At 37.1% G+C, this 23,167-nt stretch overlaps 1 protein-coding gene across 5 annotated transcripts in view; it reads right to left on the reverse strand.

Moving 5' to 3' along the window:
* Positions 1 to 23,167, reverse strand: part of tub (TUB bipartite transcription factor) — a 236,085-nt gene that overhangs the window by 100,779 nt on the left and 112,139 nt on the right. For all 5 annotated transcript variants that reach the window (XM_039748525.1, XM_039748506.1, XM_039748496.1 and 2 more), the window contains exon 2: positions 3,393 to 3,444. In XM_039748525.1, the coding sequence (XP_039604459.1) occupies positions 3,393 to 3,444 (52 nt within the window). The remainder of the gene's footprint in view (positions 1 to 3,392; positions 3,445 to 23,167) is intronic.

Raw genomic sequence — 23,167 nt, forward strand, 5'->3', positions numbered from 1 at the left:
CCTATCACAACTTTCTTTTGCTTATTTTGTTTTCCATCTTTCTTTTAACAAATAAACATGGTTTTCCTGGTTGAGTTGTGAACTCTTCTTAAGTCTATTTTTGTATCAATTATTCACTACATATGTATGTAGTATTGTGCAAAAATCGAGGGAATCATTGTCATGCAGCAGAATAAAGCTGGGGCTGACTACATTATTCTTTGATAGCATTGCATGATGGATAAGGATCTTTCTGTTCTTCTCAGCAATGGGGGAGCCATCACTTTTGAACAAATCATTTGCAGAAATGCAGCTCAACCTGTGGAGAACCCCCACCAAACTTTACTGCTTCCTGAAGACATTCTTCCACATATCATTCTCCAGCCCTACAGCAGACAAACTGGCTTTATTTTCACTTCGAAGGAATGGCCTTTTCGTTTCTGCTCTTCCATGAAGACCACTTCTGATAAGTCTGTTGATGGGTGTATCAGAGTCCAAGTTGTTTCTGCCAGTTTTTCACTGATAATGGACATCATCTGTTTAGAGGGAAGTAAGCTTGTTGCAGTTCTTGTTTTCTACACTCCGTTTACTTGTCTAACTATAGAGTTTGCAATCCTTAACTTTGCTATTTTATTTATGCATCTGCATTAGGGGTCAGTTTCCTCCAGCATATACTTTTCATCTTGAATAGTCATCTCCAAATGCTGTTATTGACATTATTGAATGTTGTCACCCAGAATTTTTCTGTAGAACAACTAGACAATAATCACTGAGAAAAGATACACTTATGATTGCTCACCATATTTTACTGCATGGAAGCCTACTGTGTTATATTGCAAAGGTTTTGTCTGCTTCATTCCAGTATCATCATGCATAATTATGTTTTGTGGTCTAGTGAGAGAAAGATTGACCATGCGCATAGCATATAATCAAGAACTAAATAGATACTATAGGTATACATTTAGTTTTAATCACATTGAACTTTAGAAAACTTAGTAAAGATGTTTTAGGATAAGAAGAGTGGTAGTGCAGAGCTGTCATTTCTACCTCACAGAGCTAGGGTCTGCATGGAGTCTGCATGATCTCCTCATGTGCTTATGGACTGAATATTATCAATGAGTGTCAGTGAGTTTACTTACTCAAAAACATTGTTCTCAGGTACTGCCATATCCTCAGCAAACCCTATAAATTTCACCATTCGTGTGTGGAGCTTTCATCACTTTCATCGTGGTTTGGCTCTATCACACTCTTTCCCTTTTTCACTTGTTAGTATTTTTTTTAAATAAGTGCCACCACAGAAAGTGCATAATGGTGAGTGTTGATTGGTCCTGTGAACTTAGTATTGATGTGCAGGTGGCATGGCACTTTCAAAAGTTGAAGGCTTTAATACAAAATGCAAAGCAGTCTAATTAATATAGTTCAGATTTGTTGTTAGTTGTACAAAGTACAATGAAACTCATGTGCTCTGTTCACCATCATGTTGCCAATTGGCATGAATCTCCATCCTCAGGATATGTAAAATAACAGAACAGATTTTAATAGACGAAAAAAATAGGTGCCGTTTAGGAAAAAAATAATGATAAGATTTGAACATGTATTTGTCTGTTGTTACTAGCCATGGTTGAACATAACAGCTGAAGAAACAGAATAGTGCCGACAAAGCATTGGAAATTTGGTGTTGTTGGGGGCTCGATCAAAACTCTACTCAAGACAGACACTGCACATAGACAAGCGAACAGGGAACATATCCTTACCTCAGGACAATATTATGCAGAATCTGTGATAAAATGTATTATTTGCAGTTTACTCCATTTTGCAAGTGCACATCATAAACATAGACGGCACATTTTCTTAAATCAAAACCTTTACTGCTGCAAAGTGACATATTTGACAAGCTTTAATATTTTTGTTTTCACCTCAGGACCTCAGCATGCTTTATTTACATTGTAAAACACAAGAATGGGCTTTTTAGAATTGTATATGGCAAAGTAACATACTGTATATAATGATTAAATGATTATAAAGAAACAACTTTGACTTCAGTAATACCAAACTTATTCTTTAATCACTTTGGTTCAACCTACACATTACATTGTTGATCATTAGCACCTGTTTATTAATAAAGTAGTGAGATGTACTGTATGTCTAAAAGGATCTCGCATTTTCTAACTGGAGAGTGTTCTATTACTATGCTAGTGTCATTCTTTAAGGCCATTGAGATATCTTATTGTATTGCTTCACTTTTTGCAAAAGAAATGTTTGGAACTCAAAAATGTGCTATTTTCTATTGACACACTAATCTACCTATAGAAGACATAATATAACCATCTATGATAAATATTGTTATTAAATCTCCAAAGTACCTAAGACCTTTGCACAGTACTGGTTAGGATTACTTGGGAATGTTGTAGTATCAACATTTCGGTCCTTAAAACTGCTACATTTGATGGAATATTATGTTTTGGATATGTATGGTTTATAAATTTCCCTCTTGAATAATAAAAGTCTCCCTGAGATTCATGGGAGTGAAGCTCCCAGGAGGCCAAGCAGGTTAGCCATATCAGAGCTGGAGTCTTCACAGATGATGTCATACTCAATTTAATCACATAATAGTAAATCAATGAAGATTAAATGACCCCCAGATGGTTGCACACCCACTTACACATACTGTACATCACAAATCAGACCAGCCTGAAATGCTAGACTAAAAATGCCACTGCTTATAGAGTTTTAACGTATGTTTAATTTAAAGACTGCAGTGGGGTGGCACCCTGCCCGGGGTTTGTTCCTGCCTTGCACCCTGTGCTGCCTGAGATTGGCTCCAGAAGACCCCCGTGACCCTGTGTTAGGATATAGCGGGTTGGAGAATGACTGACTGACTAACTGACTTAATTCAAAGAACTTAAAATATGAAAAATTTCTACGAATTATTTCAAAATATACATGACTTTTGTTCAATATTTCATTTTCAATTCTTGGCCATATCCCACAAACTATAGCCATTACAACATAATATACATCTAGTTGAATCAGAGGAATAAGGCAGAATAATGAGCCGAGTTTCTCTTGCCACACTGGGAAACTATCATCAGACATTCACAGTACAGTATGTTATTTTAATGTGGGAGGAAAACCAAAGTACTGATGGAAGAACCAAGCAGACATCAATTTAACAGGCAAACTCGACAGACAGTGACTAGGTTATGATTCAAAAATCAGGTTTTTGGATCTGTGAGGCAGTAACAGTAATCACTACAAACTCATCATGTTTGTGTTTTATCGATAAATATGATTGTAAAGGACCCTAAAATGAAAACAGATCATAAAATGCAGAAAGTCGAGACCCAAGAACTACATTTTAAAACTGCAACTTCATCAACATTTTAAAAATAAAAAGCTGTTTTCCATCTTACCTGCCTTTCAAGCTTTTGTTGCCGGAGGTTGCTTCCTTCTTCATCAAGAGCACTGCAAACACAAAACATGATTGCTCATTTGAGGAATGATAACAATTGTTATTAGCATAACTTGAAGTGAGGCACTTAAAAAGATTAAGGTAAAACTTGGAGTGACATGATATGATCAAATATTTAAGAGGACATTAGAACAATCTAGACGAGAGCAGGCCATTCAGCTCAACAAGACTTGCCAGTCCTATCCACTTAATTCTTCCAAAACAACATCAAGTCTAATTATAAAAGTCTCTAAAGTCCTAATGTCTATCAAAGTACTTGGTAACTTATTCCAAGGGTCTGTGGTTCCTAATGTTTGTGCAAAATTTACACAGGTGCCCTACTGTGTCCTCGTGTTGTTGTTGAACTCATTTTAAAGTAACAGTCTTGATCAACTGTACTAATTGCCTTGATAATTTTAAACACTTCAGTCATGTCTTCTCTTAATCTCCATTTACTTAAACTGAACTCCTTTTAGCTTTCCTCATAACTCATCCCTTGTAGCCCTGGAATCAGCCTAGTCGCTCTTCTCTGGACCTTTTCCAGGCCTGCTATGTCCTTTTTGTAGCCTGGAGACAAAAACTGCACACAGTACTCCAGATGAGGCCTCACCAGTGTTTTATAAAGCTTGAGCAACACCTTCTTGGACTTGTACTCTACACATCATGCCATATAACCTAAAGATTGAATATGTAACATGACAGAAAACAGAATATATTTACTGTTTATAAAGTTCACTAGTTTCTGCTATCTCTCATGTTGGATTTAACCTACATAGTTTGTAGTGGCGGGTGAGACATTTTTTTGCTCTTAAGTCCAACCCTGTGTGAAGGGGCCTTCTGTTATTCCACTACTTTCATTTCACAGTGTTATATATTTAACAATATTTTAGCAAAAAAGGCATGCACTTTGCATGTAGTGAGAATATGACTGAATGACTTGATGTGTGGATTAGTAGACATAAATAGCGTGAATTTTCTTCATGGACATTTCTCATATTTGTTTGCTTATTCAGCATTTGTCACTATTGGTTTCCATTCTATTAGAAAAACAACATAACAAAGTTTCTATGAAAACTACAGCACTACAAACTACACGTGGCAAGTAAAATATAAAAAATATATATCATTTTTGGGTGGAGTGTTCCTTTTAATGTTACAAGATTTTAAAATTTGTGAGCATGGCCTTATACAAATTAGGATGTATTTATTATGATCATTAATGTAATAAAGTAAAATGTAAAAAAGGAGAAAGTACACAGCTGAGCTAAAAGTAAATGTGAATGCATAGTGAGCCTTGTGCAAATGATTTTAAATTATGATTTTATTTCCTGTTCCTTTGCCTGTTTTAATAAACTATCTGTGTTTAGGTCTTTAGAGAGGCAGATATAAAACTTTCTAACTTGATGGCAGATTCTGCATATAGTGGAATTCAATATAAGCAAACATTTGCTGCACTTTTGCCATTGAAATCAAATTTGGAGTCAACGTAAATGTCTCTGTGTGTGACTTCTTGCAGAATTTCCTTCCGTTCATTATTTCTTTACTGTACATGTGAATCTTTCTGCCTTCTATATTTATTTTAATTTATATTTGTGTTTGCTGATTTTCCAAGATACTACACAAATGATTATTTAAGAAGTAATGAATGTTTTAAGAGACCAGGTTGTTCAGAGGTATATGAGAGTCTAAAATAGTTACTCCCCATAGCTACTGAAGTGCTTATACAGTCATGGATAGCCATGTCAGTAAGACTCTTAGCATTGCAAACACTTCTTATGTTCCAGGCAGTGCCATATCTAAGTGAGATGAAATATGAAAATGTCAAGAGCCGTCATGCCAACATAAACCTTTGCATATTTTTAAATGCTGTAAAATGTTTGTGTTACAGTCCTCTCTCTTCTCTATACAACTCAAGCCCAGGCCCACTCAGCTTCTTGCTAAGGAAAAGGCCCCTCTCAAAGGGAAGCCACTCACAGGCCGCTGTGCTAGCTCACCACTACAAATCGTCATTTGCACATCATAAACATATAAATATGAAAATAAACTAGCTTACAAAAAACTTGGTGAGCACAAGCATTGATAGAATTAAAAAGTACAATGCTGGATCTGAGAAAAGTATAAGGATGCAAATAGGAAGAATGCAAATATGGTGATCAGTAGTCCTGTGCAGTATGTTTTACTGTTTCTAAGTCAGTTTATTTTACCAAGAAGGACCCCCAGTTGTCCTATTTTCACCAAGGGGGCAGTTTGCAATAGCTGCTAGTAAGTTGTCAGTAATTTTAAAAAAGTAAAACTAGGTTACAGAACCATAAAGGCTGCGAAACACTCGTGTCAGTGAGGCAGTGTGGGCCAAATGCATAAGAATTAGCCCAAGTGGAGCTGTACCGATCAAAACAAACCTTCAGAAGTCCTCAGAAATATATGAAACACTGAGAAATAATAATAATAAAAGATGTATTACTCCAGCTGGTTTTGACAATTTCTAGAACATTATCCTATTGTTTTCCTATGGTCTTCATCCATTAAGTACAAATTGCCTTAACTCAGTTGTCTTTAAACTGGCGCATGACTGTGTTGTCGACATGACTTGAGAGTTTTACTAACTTGTCTATTGGTGGCGGGTGCTGTTCACGTTACACAGATGGAGTCAGTGGCTTAAAAGGGGAGCTCTGTTTTATTAGCCTGCTTTTTTGATTTTTGAAACCTGTAATACTTAGTGACACTTTCTTTTTCTATTTCCATTTTTATTTGAGAATTGCTTTTTATTTTACACTTAGATTTTGTATTTACCATGATAGCATCTTTGGGTTTTGAGAGGACAGGAAAACCAAATATTGCCGTTAATGAATTAGGAGTGATTGTAGCACCTAAGGCTGTTCACTAGCGTCTAAGTTCTCCCACAGATAAGTTGGGGCTTGATTTTACTGTATAATTTCCGGTATTTACAATGTCAGTCGTATAAGTCGAATGCAGAAAACTCACATTATTAGTCCAAGAGATTATGCTATGCTAATGCCCACCTGAGAGAGTAACCATGGAGCACACTGCCTGTGTTTTCTATGTATTGTGCCTGCGTGACCACACAGTCATAGCCAAATTAAGAGGCGTTTGCACTGTTTTGAGCTTTTTGTGTCTCACACCCTCATACACCTTTATCGTAAGAGAATCCCTTATCTACAATGGAGTGTTCGATCAGAAGAAAAATATGAAGCTGTTTTTAAATTAAAAGTTGTTGAAGTAGTGAAAGAAATTGGTAACTGCACTGCAACAACAAAATTCGATGCATCTGAGAAACTGGAGCGAGATTGGAGGAACCAAGAAAATGTAAAAAAAATAGTAATAAGTGTCACATTTTTGAACAGGCATATAAGTCGGGGTTATGATCAATTTTTTGGGTTTCAAGACCAAACTTGTATGCGAGTATGTATGGTATGTAAAGATTTTGAACCAAAACATTTTTTGTGCATTTCCAAATGTATAGCTTAGGGAAGATGAACCTAGATAGCAAAGCTTGCAGGTTGGGTTTTGCCCTGAGCAAAATAGTTTAAAGAATTACCAATCGCCTAAAACGCAGCTGCCCACAAGTTGAGTAGCAGATGGCCACTTAGTAATACTGGAAACAAGTTACTCATAATCCACAATGCAGAAAAGTACAGAAAAAACAGGTTACAATAAGGAGGATTTCCACAGAGTAGAAGGGAGAGACACACACACCACAAATACAATATTTCCAATTTGAGGCCATTGTGCACCTGGGTGCATTATTGCCCAGTCAGAAAAGTTTCTGCTACAGTATAAAGAGGAAGATGGAGAGTAGAGAAGTGCAGAAATGTAAAGTTATGAAGTGAAAAAGAAATATCAAAAAACGAGAGTTGAGGAAAGGGGTTCAGAAACCAGTAGGGAAGAGAGGGGGCAGTACCAAAACGTATGGAGAAAAGTACCAGGAGCATTTAGTGATCAGAAGTGACAGTAGGAGTCATTGGATAAACTCTTAGCATAAGATACAAAATATACAGATGCACACGCTCAAATGTAGTAAGTTGCAAATTAAGAATTTCAGAGGAAAAGGAGATATGTAAAAAAAATAGCATTCCTGGTCAATGGGGAGAGGATAGGTGGTCACATTTCCCAAAGTATTTATGCGGGTAAATGCTTGCTGATAACTTTACGTACACCAGCAAATAGGATGCAGACAGGGAACAAGATAATTTGAAAAGGGGAAAAGAAGAAGATGGTGGGATACCACATGTCTTAAAAACTAACCTCAGCTGGATGCAAAACAAGAAAGAAGAAGGAGGGGATAGAGCCCGGACTGCAGCCCCGAGAATGTCCCATGCTCCAAATCATCAAATTGATTCGACTCCAAGATGGCCGATGCCCTGACAGGCCTAGGAAAGAAAGGAGACGAAATATCCGCTGACTCAAACAGCCCCATATTTGAAAGGAGGAGTGTGGGAGTGCCAGCTCAGGTGGAGTCCAAATGCTTTTCAATTCACACATTCAAAATAAGATGACCAATCTTAAGCAAATGTGACTTCCGTTTTAAGGAAGCAAGGGAAGAACAGAGAGAGAACAGGTGAAAAACAAAAGAGATTTAATAAAAATATTGGATTAGCTGGCAGGTTACACAGACTTCATATTAGATGGAGGTTTTATGCTGAATGGTACATTCAAAGTCAGGTAACAAGAGTGCATTTGGATCAATTAATTTTATTGCCAGACAAGAATTCACAGGAATTAAATAAGTGAAGGATATGGTGGATATCCACTGGAGCACTCCCCAAGAAAGCCAGATATTGTCAGAAAACATTGGAGAGCATTTTGTACAGTAGTGAGGATAATTAGATCCAGTTTATGGATGGTGATAGTGACATCCTCAAAAAAAATTGTTAATGTGTAAATTTAAAAAGATTGGGAAGATTTCTTTAATATAAGCTCACTTTTATCTACTTTTCTGTGGATCAAAAAAGGACCTACTATTAAACTCTCCACACTGAAAGGAGAGGGTGGAATTTCCTTATTGAACCTTGAGCTATGACATTGAGCTTGCACACTGCATCCGGTGTGGCAATGAAGTTTCAGCTTGGAGTCAAATTGGAGATCACTGAGTTCTCTTCCCAGCATCCTCTTCCCTTATCTAGTGTTAAACTTAGGTTTCAGTCTTCAAGTATGGGTCCACTAATCAGCTATGCACTAGAATATGGCAGAAGGTGAAAAGGCATCTTGGCCATTTTCTAGACTGACTCACATTCTCTTCTGTTTTTCACAACCTGGCCCTGCACATTGCATTTGTTTCCATTCATTTTTAGACCTGAGCTTACAAAGTGATATACGACGAATCCATCATTCGAACATTCTTCTTTCTGAAATACAGTATATCTTTTCTATTCCTTCATTTTCCTTTTTCTTTTATCTACATCTTAAATCTTTTTTTAAAGAATGTGGGGATCCAATCTCATCTCCTCTTGCTTATCATTCTCTGAATAAATTCTTGTTTATGCTGCCTGAAATAAAAAATCAGTATCAGCCTCAAACACAATACTCATCTTTCAATGTGGCACTGGGATTCTTCCTCTAGCTGTTCAATTTCATGGAATGTTGTTTTCAAAAATATTTTCTAGGTATCAAGAAGGTATTTGTTTCCCTGGGGCAGAAAAAAGAAAACAAAACCTGGCCCAAATCATTGCAAACGCTGGCTGAAGCTGGACTTTTAGAGATGTCCCGTTACTCTTATATGCTAGGGCTATCAGAAGCCTTACAAGGTTTGATTTAGAAGGGGAAAGATATTGAGATACATTACACAATGGATTTTTTTTATCCCTTTCCCCTGCAACTGGAAGGACTTTGACCTGGAAGAATTCCACTGAGATCACCTCCAACCTACTCTTAGCCCTGTCTCTTCCAATCTCAAATTTATTGCTCAGAAGATTCCTTTTTGGAATACAGTGTAAGTGAGGAATATCGATTTAGATCAGTGTTTCTCAACCAATGGGTCATGAGTTGCTATTGTTTCTAATGGATGTGGGTCGCTACTCTAACAATCACATTTGATCCCCCACCTGCTATCACGACCATGATGTGTCGCAAAGACACTGATTTAGATGAAATACAGGCTCTGTTGTTTAATATTTTTCTGCAGCTGCAACCCCTTATGTCTCTGTTGTCTGTTATTTTACAAAATGTCTTATGATCCCTCAACTAAATTGAGGTCCATCACAGAAAATTTTCTCCAGCATCTTGCTTATTTTGTAAACTGAAATCACACGTTTCACATCTTGAAGAAAATAGCCATTCAGTTCATTAGCAAAGACCAATTGGTGTTTATGTGCTAAACAGATCAATCTTTTCTTAGCATCCAATCCTGCCAAAGCTTTTAATTCATTACAGACTCATTTGGGATCATTTTATTTTACTTAATGGACATTTTAATCCTTTAAGTGTAAAACCCACTTTTGCTCTCCCCATTTTCCCAGAGGGGATGTTGTTTTTCAAAAAAAAAGCTTCAGTATGGTTAGTAATCCATGGCTCTCTATTTCTTTATGCATTAATAGTCCTGCAGGAAAATCTTTGCAAACACAGGTAGAATGCAAACTACATGCAAACATTGCCCAGGCTGGGATTTGGACCCATTGCTCTTAAACTGCATTTGTATTATTTGATATCATTTTAATATAAATATATAAATATCATCACAGCCTCATGATAACTCTACGGTAAATTGCATCATGCATATATTTGACCTTGCCGGTTACCGGCTGCACTGATTAAAGGTGTTTTTCCACATTATTCATAGTGCATCATGCACCCCATTCTGCTATGCATTAAATCTGATCTGTGGAAATTTTTGTACTTCCTACCATCTAACTAAAACATACAGAGCAATACATGTATCAGTTAAATAAAATCAGATTTGAGAACATGTTGTTAGGGAATCAAGGTTTGAATGTGAATTTATTCACTTTATTTTTCTTTCTTATGGGTTAATTCCTCATCAAGGTTGCTCAAAGTTACTTGATTTTAATGTATATTCATTTGGAAGAAAATAGTTTGCAATTGCATCTGGTGCATTATTTATGACGAATAGTGTTGACTGATGAAATTCAACAAGTTTTTCGTAAAAAATATGCCGTGTCTACCAGTGACCTTCTTCATTGAATATTTCCAGGAAATGCACCTTGTGGCTGGCTTTGGTGAATAATTTTTCCCAGCTCCCCATGATGCTTTTAGGCCAGTGTGACATCACACTACTGTAGCAGCCATATGCAGGACTTTCACATATGTGTACCTCACCTTACATTTTATATCACTGCCTGATCTGCTTCATACATATGTGATGTCACTACCCCTTCCGTACTCCATTCAGATTTACACCATGCTTATGCAGTGGGTACGGAAAGTATTCAGACCCCCTTCAATTTTTCACTCTTTGTTATATTGCAGCCATTTGCTAAAATCATTTAAATTAATTTTTTTCCTCATTAATGTACACACAGCACCCCATATTGACAGACAAAAAGAATTTTTGAAATTGTTGCAGATTTATTAAAAATCAAAAACTGAAATATCACATGGTCCTAAGTATTCAGACCCTTTGCTCAGTATTTAGTAGAAGCACCCTTTTGAGCTAATACAGCCATGAGTCTTTTTGGGAAAGATGCAACAAGTTTTTCACACCAGGATTTGGGGATCCTCTGCCATTCCTCCTTGCAGATCCTCTCCAGTTCCGTCAGGTTGGATGGTAAACGTTGGTGGACAGCCATTTTTAGGTCTCTCCAGAGATGCTCAATTGGTTTTAAGTCAGGGCTCTGGCTGGGCCATTCAAGAACAGTCACAGAGTTGTTGTGAAGCCACTCCTTCATTATTTTAGCTGTGTGCTTAGGGTCATTGTCTTGTTGAAAGGTAAACCTTCGTCTCACTCTGAGGTCCTTAGCACTCTGGAGAAGGTTTTTGTCCAGGATATCCCTGTACTTGGCCGCATTCATCTTTCCCTTGATTGCAACCAGTCATCCTGTCCCTGCAGCTGAAAAACACCCCCACAGCATGATGCTGCCACCGCCATGCTTCACTGTGGGGACTGTATTGGACAAGTGATGAGCAGTGCCTGGTTGTCTCCACACACTGAGGAGAGGCAAGACACAGTTTGCTAAAAGACACCTGAAGGACTCTGAGATGGTGAGAAATAAGATTCTCTGGTCTGATGAGACCAAGATAGAACTTTTTGGCCTTAATTCTAAGCGGTATGTGTGGTTGCAATCGAGGGAAAGATGAATGCGGCCAAGTACAGGGATATCCTGGACAAAAACCTTCTCCAGAGTGCTAAGGACCTCAGACTGGGCTGAAGGTTTACCTTTCAACAAGAAAATGACCCTAAGCACACAGCTAAAATAACAAAGGAGTGGCTTCACAACAACTCTGTGACTGTTCTTGAATGGCCCAGCCAGAGCCCTGACTTAAACCCAATTGAGCATCTCTGGAGAGACCTAAAAATGGCTGCCCACCAACGTTTACCATCCAACCTGACGGAACTGGAGAGGATCTGCAAGGAGGAATGGCAGAGGATCCCCAAAATCCAGGTGTGAAAAACTTGTTGCATCTTTCCCAAGAAGACTCATGGCTGTATTAGCTCAAAAGGGTGCTTCTACTAAATATTGAGCAAAGGGTCTGAATACTTAGGACCATGTGATATTTCAGTTTTTCATTTTTAATAAATCTGCAACAATTTCAAAAATTCTTTTTTGTGTCTGTCAATATGGGGTGCTGTGTGTACATCAATGAGGAAAAAAATTAATTTAAATGATTTTAGCAAATGGCTGCAATATAACAAAGAGTGAAAAATTGAAGGGGGTCTGAATACTTTCCGTACCCACTGCATAAGCATGGTGTAAATCTGAATGGAGTATGGAAGGGGTAGTGACATCACGTATGTATGAAGCAGATCAGGCAGTGATATAAAATGTATGGTGGGGTACACTTGCAGTACACGTATGTGAAAGTCCTGCATATGGCTGCTACAGTACTGTGATGTCACACTGGCCTAAAAGCATCATGGGGAGCTGGGAAAAATTGTTCACCAAAGCCAGCCACAAGGTGCATTTCCTGGAAATATTCAATGAATACTTTCCGTTCCCACTGTATATACAGTACATATAGCTGATTTTGTATGCTGGCTGAATTTTGTAGCTACACGTCAGAACAAGCCTTAAACAAGCCCTCTTTGAGTTAGAAAACACTTGTGACCCAGCGAAATAATAACAACACATTTATTGCTATTTATAACACTTCAAACAGTGGAATGAGCCAGTCCTATGCTGCTGCAATGTGGCACAGACAATTTGTGCCCCAAGGCTGGAACTTTGTGAATGAAATGGCAGATATTTCTTTTTACTTATTTGTATTTTGTATGTGGTTACCATTCTGTCTACATCTTTTGTTATTTGAGGCAAGGTGAGGCAGTTGTTAGCACTGCTGTCTTATACCTCGTTTCTCATTTTTGGCCACAATACTTGGTCCAGCATAGTTGGCAGTCGATTTCCTGATCTAGGGGATGTTTTAAAGACCATTGGACAATTATAATCAACTCAAAACTAATTCAGTTCCTCCTTTGCCACTGACTTTGATGCATTTCACAGAGTATTGCAAAGTTCCAGAACATTTCTCTGATTTTGCCAAACTCATGGCATAGAAAACTCTGCAGAATTCTCTCATCACTAAGGATGAACAAAAGTAAATATTGGTCTGTTTTTTGTTAGCATAAACCTTACAATTTCTCTAGAACAGAACATTTTAAACAATGAGAGTGTGCTCCTTCTTAAATTCATTTTTGTCATGGTTCCAGTTGGACTGTCACTTCTATGAATTTCTAGCTTCTATGAACTTTATGTTGTAGTAAGTATATTAAAGACATTTCACGTTCATTTTTTGAAGTTCAGAGTCAGTACCAAAGCTTCTTGCAAGCCTGATTAAGGTTAAGTTGGATAAAGATGTTCAATTATTTCACAGTGATAATTCTGAAATAAATGACTATAAGAAAAATATATAATTACTATATGGTAAGAAATATGTAGCATGACTCAGGCAAAATCATTCTTAGTTGTAACAACAGTTCAATGTAATTGTGCAATCTAAATATTATTGCTTAATGTTTACCTCTAGTTTAAATTTTAAGGCTGATTGAATACCATTCAAAATCCTTCAAGATTAGCCACAAAGCTTACGATGGTACACTACTTTCCAGTTACAGTATATTCAGTATGAGTACTTCTGTGCACTGCTTGTCCCTGAGGAAGTCAGATGTAGTATTTGAGCCTGCAGCATTTTAAAGTTTAATTCCATAGCCATTAAGCTACATTTTCTGCATCTAAGCTTACCCAACCAAACAGGGACCTACATCTTACATTGACAATGACAATAACAAACCCGTTGCTGATAATTGTATTGTCAACACCTTTCAAGCAGTGCTAGTCACTCAAAAACAAGACTTTCATAAGACAGCTTGCAAGAAAAATTCAAATTTGAAGTGGTTGCAACTTTAGAAAATCAGCAATGTCATATAATGAAAGAGCCCAAGAGATGGACAAGGTTTCTGCAAAAAAAATCAGTCTTTGTAGAACATGCACAGGCCTTGATGATCATCAGAACTAGCAGAGTAAATAAAGAGAAGAGCAAGCAGCAATGGCTATGCAAGAGATCAGAGTTCATGTGCTTTCAAAGATATACTTTATTACTTGGCAATTTAAGTTACTATTTATATTCCATATTAGAAAAATACCAGTTCAATTTCACAAAGCTAATTCTGTCCCAAAATGTTTTGTAAAGAGCTTGTTATCCTCTTTATTTTAATCCTCTCAATAGTAGGCTTCCTAATGGAGGTGCTGTGCCTAAGCTGAGGGGAAAGTATAGTCATGACCCATTCTTGATTATGCTTATTGCACCTTTACTCCTTTATCATTGCTAGCCAACTACAGTTGTATCGCTTCATATTATTTTCTTTAGTTTTTAATAGCATCATAACAATATTTCTCTGAGTTATCTTACCCTATCTTATTACTGTTATGATTATTTCTCAAAAGGAAAGAGCAATACTAAAAAAAAAACAGTCTCAAAGAAAACATCCAGTTAAGCCTATTAGAATTTATTTTTAGAAAAACAATTAAATTACCGTAAAGCAGCGCTTTCCCTGTAATACATCAATTATATCAAACCAAGCCACAACAATAATCTAAAAAAATAACAATTTACAAAGAGACAAAATAATGTCAATTTACAAAATAAGACAAAGTCTAGGCAAAATTAAGGAGACAAAGCCAAACATAAACAAAACTAGGAATTACTTTATAAGATGTGGATGAAGAACAAAAGATTTAATCCAAAACATGACAGAAAAAGTCAAAACCCTCTAACACCCAAATACAAAAATGTCTCAAAGGACAAGAAAAATATATGTGTCAAATGAAAGGCCAATAACACAACAGCTATGCTACCTAATGTCACAGAAAAGAAGAGTCTTTAATGGTCCTCTCAGGTAACTGCAGCCTTAATGGAGAAGAAAAAGACCCTGCAGAATTAAGACACAACAAAGAGTAAAGGAATGAGGGAATATAATGAACATAAAACTAAAAGGAGACACTATAGATGCAGTACACCATTTTCATCTAAATCCTTTAACTTTGTTTAAGGTGTTGAAACTGTCGAGTTCATACGTTTTATTTAGAGTTCCTAAAATGGATGGATAAGTGAATTTGATTCAGCCACCCGTACTTCTGGAAGTGCAAAAAATAGCAAAAAAAATGGCTCATTCAGAACAATGTGCTATTGCTATAACTAAATTTCAAAAACAATATTTTGTACAAAGCCATTACATTGCCAGTCTCATTCTGCAACACCTTCACATCCTTCTGGGTTTGTTTCACTTTCCCAAAAATGTCTTCATCTCAAGGTCACTCATAGTTCAGACTGTCATGACATGTTTTGTTGCTGTTTTCTTCTGTGTTTTTTCTTTTTATTTAAATGCAGAATCTATCTTTATAGTGATATAATGATCATGCACCAACAAATTTGAGCATCTTGACACACCATTATATTGTTTTCTTATGGGTGCTGTCATTTTGCATAGCACAATGTTTAGTTTCCCATCCCCATCGATACCATGTGAAGACTACAAATTTTAGCGTGTGATATCAGCTTTGTCATATTAAGATTCTGGATACTAACAATTAAACTTTCAGGAGGTAATTAGTCTGAATTTTTAGAAATTATTGCTTGTCTCCTTGAATTTCAATGTTTTGGTTTATGTAAATGGATCTGTGGTTTGGTATATTTCGACTTCTCATGACTCTCTCTGACGACCATTGTTTTTGTCTTGTTTTCTCCTTGTCGTCCTATTTTTCCTTGCTTATTTCCTTGGCCGGTAGAACAAGGATAGTCCAAGGTTTTTTATTACAAGGTGGAAGTGGTAGACCAGAAACACAGAAAAGAGAGAGAGAGAGTGTTGAAAGCAAAGCAGGGGTTGATAGACAAAAATGAAACTCATCACCAGATCACAACATGTTAAACAGAAGAAAAGTCCAAATAAGCACACAAGAAGCCCTAAAAGCATATAAGATTTTTCTGAGAGCTGATATATAAGAAGTAGTTTTTGTTATTCCAGAAACTTAAATGTGGTTAATAGTGTGTGGCCATCTTAAATAGCATTCACCACATGGTAATAGCAGCATGTCATTGCCAACAACACCATCCAAAAAACACACAGAAGGTGATGGCCAAAAATAAAAGCAAAATTATAAATTGGCAATGTGAGTTTAAAATACCATGATGCTAATTTTTCATGAAATGAAAAGAGAATTACAAAATATACTGTATGCAAAAATAAATTACGTATGTTTAAAAATAACAAAATCATAACACCAGCCGGTGAATTGCCTGTGGCCGCTGCTATTTACCGTGAAAGCCTAAGGTCTGTAATTCCATTGAGAATTAAGGAAAGAAGGCTATAATGGGTAGGAGTATTTGTGGAACACACTGCTGAAAGTACATAATAATTTTAATTATTATTTTATACTGTGTTTTATTTTATTTACTTATTTTTCTGAAGATTGTAGTGGCCTTTTTGTATTAAGGATCAGTGGGGCACAGCCTGCTTTACCTTCTTAGGAGGTTTATTAAAATTTTCTGTCATATGCTCAAAGTAATTATTAATCTATTGCTTCTTGTAATATGTGAAACCGCCTTCGTGCCAGGTGCTTCAAGCCTGTTTCCAGCTGAGAAGCTGACCAATTGGCCCTGCAGTGTTCCCTGTACCCTCCGGTGTGTGTGCACTTGTGCAATCTGAACTATCTAATGGCTTTGAAGATCATAGTCTGTATTAAAATGATGACAACTTGTTGTTGTTTTTAATTCCTTTTATTGCACTTTTTTATTGCGGTTTGAACTTTTCCCATTCAAGATATTCAGCACACTCCATCAAAGAAGTACTAAAATGAGTCCAGTATCATTTACTCCCTTAAACGTAGCCACATTAAATTGAAAAAAGAAAGGATATCAATATAAGGAATATATTATTCACGAGATTTATGCCACACCTTCATTTTCACCACCTTTTAAGGAGGATCACGTTAAATTTGAAAAAGCCACTACAGCAGGCAGTGTGGTGTACTGGTTAAGGCTTTGGATTCAGATCCCACTACTGACACTGTGTGACCGTGGACATGTCACTTGACCTGCCTGGGCTCCAATTGGAGAACCAAAAGAAATGTAACCTATTGTATCATAAATGCTGTAAGTAGCCTTGGATAAAGGTGTGAGCCAAATGAATAAATGTAATGTAAATGTAATGAATGCTTATGTATGCTAGTTTTCAGTTTGTGGAAAAGAATTCAACAGTATGATTTTCCTATTTCAAAAAAGTACCAAATCCTTTTGTGGACAGAACATGTAAATATGTTGACAAGCAAACACTTGGCTACACCATTACTGGATATGCAGTGTGTTGTATGAGTATGCAGAGTGTGTAGTCTGTCTGTTCTTTCTCTGTTATTTCTGTGTTTTATTTCTCACCATAAAGCCAATCGATTCTTAACATGAGGCGTTGTCATTTCAAATTAAGTAGTTCAGAACTTTTGCCGAAGGAAGAGCCAAAAATGAATCCTCAGTCTGATCAGTGTGCTCAGTAAAGTCAAACCATATCTCGAGAAACCTGGAAATAAGCAACAGAGTCTAGCTGTGGCAAACCTTCAGAGCTCTGCAAGTACAGCTGAAGTAAAATTTGATTGACAGTGATCCTACCCTTAGATATGCCCACAATGCCTCAGGTCTGCAGAAACCCTTCTCAAGCTAGGCAGCTGCAAGAGTGTGACAACCAAGTGCCATAAATGTGCAATTTAACTGGCTATTCAGCGATATCTTGGCCAAGTATGATACGAGTGTTTTGCTGCTTTTGAAAAATTACGTTGTTGACAGCCTTGGACTCACAATCCCTCCTAACCCATTAACAGCTGTGTTTGGGGCTCTTCCAGAGGGGTTTAAAGTGGAGAAAGACAAACAAATTGTAATTGCATTCACTACACTGTTGGCACGCAGACTCATTCTGATAAACTGGAAGAATCCAAACTCTCCTCTTTTAAGTCAGTGGGAAACCGATGTGTTATATTATTTGAAATTGGAAAAAATCAAATACTCAGTTAGAGGATCTGTACAGACTTTTTTCAAAACATGGCAGGATCTAATCAGTAATATTTTAAAATAAGTTCATAAAGCACAGAGAATTTTTTTTTTTTTTTAAATTAGGTATGTTTACAAGCCTTAAATTTAACGTTATTTGGCTTGCTCTCTCTCTCAGGGGTGGGGATCGATCTGTTCTTAACTCAGTTTTTCTTTTTGTAAAATCTTGATTGCTTTGTATGGATTGTAATAAATTTAATAAAAATTAAAAAAAAAAAAAAAATTACGTTGTTGTAATGAATTTTGCAGATAAAACAGAATTTACTGTAACATTAGTTCAATACAAAATTGGCCAGGACCAAAAAATGTAAACTGAGTTTATTCTAGCAGAGTTTGACATGTACTTGCTTTGTAGAGTGTGCGCTTAAATGGCAAAATTACGGTTCATGAATTTTGCACTACACCAGTGGTCATAGTGACTGTATTAACACAAAGAGGGTGCATATTAACTATGATATTAGTTCCTGAAAAAGAAGATGTTTGAAAATAATTAAGGAAATCACTCCATTTTATAATAGAACCAACATTTGAAAGTAAATAGATTTTGAAATTTGTTTCGCCTCTTGGCTTGGTATGATGGTTTCTTCAGTCTCTGGTTGCTGACTTAAGCCTGTCTGCGTTTCCTTAGTAATCCTAAATTTAAAACAGGGTTGACTTATATTTATGAGCAGACAAACAAAAGCTCACAATTCCAGGCAGTTCCTTTGGTTATTGTTTGACTCTTGATTAACTTGTTGACCTTTCCACCTTAACATTTTTGTTTTCAACCTCAAAAGTAACTCCAGCATCTAATAGACCTTATCCTGGCCATTTCATTTTTTGAATGTTGAAGGCTGAATGCATTGCATATGAGAAATGCTGGCAAAAAGTCAGGCTTCATACGTAATCATCAGATTTATAATATATACTTTCTATAGTTTCACTTATCAGGTCTTGTTAAGTGCACAAAATCTTTATAGAAGGTTCAAGGATTTTTACTATCAAATCAAGTCAAGAATCATATTACAAATAAATTCTTACTTGCATATCTCCTGTGGTACAAATGAGATCAGAGTTAGTAAATTTAGAATGAAGTTTGATTTGATTGCATCAATGTGCATATGTTAACAATTACCAAATGCTTTGTGGATGCCCCTGGCTGGACAATGACATGACCTTCTACCAAAACAGAAGGTGCCAGTGAATAGAGAAGTAGAAGCTGGAGGCCTGGAGCAGTTCCATCCCCCTTACTTTGGGTGGCAGTAGTCCACTGGTGGCATCACAACTTAGACAACTACAAGGGTTCATGGGAACTGGAGTCCAGAAGTGCAATCCTGCTGGGGTCCTTAGGTACCGCAAGAGGGCACTGTTGGGAAAGGACTGCCCTGGGGGGTATTTTCCGTACGTCACTTAAATCATCCGAGATCAGATGCCTCATCTTGGATGAGTTAATGCCGGTGAAGCTCATCCGGGATAAGTCAGTTTTTCGAACACAGCCGTGTAGTAGATTAGTCCAGCTGGATCTAATCATCCCAGATGAATGTGCGTACCCGCACTGATTGAAAAGACCACATATATTGAGTCTAGGAAACATGATCAGCAAGTCTTTGATAAGCTGTAACAAAATGACAAAAGAACGGGAGCATTTTTTTTCACACAAGCGGAGCAGGACCTTTTATTCGAAGGATATGAAGAATTTCAAGATTTAATATGCACAAAGGGTAACACTGCAAAAGCAGCCCAAACCAGAAAAGATGGCTGGCAAAAAGTGGCTGACAAATTAAACGCTAAGTAGTGTGCATTTTACTTACTGAATGAAGCGTTTCATTTCCTATGTGTCAGATTAATTATTATTTAATATGTCATAATTTCAGATCAAATGTGAGCACAAGGAGAACATAGGAACAGGTTAAAGGGAAGTACAAGAATATACTTCAAACTGGTCAATATTGGTATATAACTATTTAAAGAACTGTTGACATAAAGAATCATATATAATATAAAAAACATTAATTTTAAAGCTAATAAGAAGGCAGACAAGCCAAAAACAGGTGGAGGTCCACACGGTCCAGACCTAACCCCTGCAGAAGAGTTGGCTCTCCAGCAAAATGCCCATCGCCCTGTTTCTGAGGGCATTTTTTTTTTGTTGAGTCAGTTGCAAGGAATGTCATATCCCTTGAACTTGTGTCTGACCGAGATGTTGACGAAGGTCAAATATTTGATGAAGACACTGTGTCTGATTATTCATCAGGAGGAGAGGTACATCTTCCAAATAATGTTTGTTCAAACTCCACTCTGATCAGTCCCATGTGCCCCAATCACATTTGGAAATCCTGGGTAATGAGAATGTTAGGCTGATTGTGAGATTCTTTATGGAACTGTGGGTGTTTTTGCCTGTGTACCTGCAATGGCATGAAATGTTTCTTTTATTGTCTGCACATGCAGGTGTCCAGGAAACACTATGAAAACCCGAAGGAAATACTGTATTTCAGAGACAAACAGACTTTACGAATTGCCTGGTAAACTGGACTTTTAGATAGATTTTTCGCATCGCCTACAGTATATAAAAAAAGTGGCGCTTGCAAAAAAACTCAAAGCAATGCATACTGTCTGTGTGGTTGTGAGAGCCTAACTTCGCCGAGTTCGACTTCAAATATAAGGTGCTAATAAATCTTTGAGGTACAATATTCCCCCTCGGCTAAAGCGGTATCTTTCAAAAAGGATTTCCTCCGGGAGCAATAAAAGAGCTTGCCGATCACTCAAAACCCTCTCTATATGAAATTCTCTTCTTATAATTTGTGCACCGATATCAATTGATCGCTCATTCATGAACAGTGAAGCCATGACTGAATGAATTCCATGCAAGGAAACTGATTAAGTGTGTGAGCTAAATCTTGTTTACACAGAACAAACCTGCTCCGAGCAGGTTTGAGGATTTGGATGTGCTGCTATGACAACACATCCAGCAAGAGTTTCGAAAAACTGACAGATCCAGGATCATGCCAAATTGTCAACAAGTACATCTGGCTAAACGAGCAATCCACGTATAAAAAATACACCTCTGGTTCTTAAATCACCTGAAAGTGCTCCCCATAAATCATGCCAAGTCACAACAACAACAACAACAACAACATTCATTTATATAGCACATTTTCATACAAAGAGTGTAGCTCAAAGAAAGAAACGTTTATGTGAAACAAAAATAAGATTAGGCAGTACTAAGTAACAAAGAATAAAGTAAGGTCAGATGGCCGGAAGTCATTCTGGGTCCAGTATAAAAGGAGACTGCTGCTTTACCTCGTGGAGTCAAAGTTGGGTGGCAGCGGGCAACACTCAACTGGAGGCTGAAGAGAAAAGTGTTTCATAATTTTGCGTGATTATTGGCTGTGCTTATTTGTATAGAGTGCTTGGTGGATTAAACATCCATTATTTGAACCCGCAACTTGGGTTTCAGGCTTGGTGGCGCCACATACTGGTTACAGCTTTCAAACAAGATGATTATGAAACTGTTCTATACTTATTGTAATGCATTGTTCCCCAAATATTATATAAGGGCAGACTTTAAAATCAAGAAACTTACAGCAGCAGAATAAGATTTTCACAGAGGCACAAATTGAAATACTGACAAATGCAGTAGAGAGTGAGAAAAAAAAGAATATATTCTTCAGCAGGTTCAGTTGTGATGTGTCAGACACTACTAACAAGAAATTGTGGGAATAGAGTGCTAAAGTGATAAATGACTTCACGTCTGCTGAGAGTAATTTCCCTGAAGTGAAGAAGTCCATCTAACTATTGATTTTCTGAGTCCCCTTTATCTAATACATGGAGAGCTTAACAATACCCTGACAGAAACAGCTGCAAATTCATAATGAATCCTGGATGAGATGCCAGTCCAGCACAGAACACAAACATCTTCTGAATGGCATCAGTGAGATCTGCAGAGTATTAACTGTGGCAAAACTACAGCAAATGTAATCAACATGTAAAACACGCTGAAAAGCAATATCTACGGCATTCCTGTTGTGCGTTTCATTTTGTCAGGAGTTTTTCATGTCACAATTAAATAGGCAGACAGTGTGGTGTAGTGGTTAAGTCTTTGGACTTCAGACTCTGAGGTTGTGGGTTCAAATTCTGTTACTGATGCTGGGTGACCCTGAGCAAGTCACTTGACCTGCCAGTGCTCCAGCTGGAAAACCAAAAGAAATGTAACATCTTCTTAAGTAATACGTAACCATAGCTGTTTGTTTGTCTGTCCAAGATTTTAAATCACCTGTAGCTCACAAACTGTTTGAACTATTGACCTGAAATTTGGTACACATATACTACGTGATGTCTATCTCCAAGGTTATTCCTCTTTTTATTTTTATTTTATTTTATTGTAGAATCAACTCTCGGCAGCAGGCAGCAGGGCAGCCTTGTGGCACATGTGTACGGGCACCATTCTCATCTCTACCACCTTTGCCGTCACTTCCCCTACCTCTTTATATCTTAAATCATTCTTGAGGCAGATTGAAGACTTACAGTAAGTGCCATCTTAAGTGAAAAATTAAAGAAAATGTACTAAGTAACTAAAACACAAACACTGTCTTAATCAGTTTTAACATGAAAAGATGCCAACGAAAGAAGGGAAAGTGGGCCGCTAGGGTGGAGAAAAGAAGAGCTGCTCAGGAAGTAGCAAGCGCATGAGGTTGAGAAAATAAATGCTAAACGTACAGAGAGAGTATGAAAACTAGGAATGCTCAAGTCAAGTGTATTCAGTGCACGATACCATGCAGTGTGTCATTACTGGTTTTATCATAAATGTTGTAAGTCACCTTGGATAAAGGCTTCAGCCAAATAAGTTAATGTAATGTAAATAGAAATCAATCAAATGATTAGCAAATTTTCAATATGATATGCAATTGACCACATTATGTTTGTTTCCATTATCATGCATTAATTGTGCCCAAACTAAAATCAAATCAAAATACCAATCAGCAACAGTTCTTACACCAACATTTCCTATCTTGTGTCTGCCTTTTCACACTATTGTGTAACCCATTT

The sequence above is a fragment of the Polypterus senegalus genome, chromosome 1 (genome assembly GCF_016835505.1).
Source record: "Polypterus senegalus isolate Bchr_013 chromosome 1, ASM1683550v1, whole genome shotgun sequence".
Classification (NCBI taxonomy): domain Eukaryota; kingdom Metazoa; phylum Chordata; class Cladistia; order Polypteriformes; family Polypteridae; genus Polypterus; species Polypterus senegalus.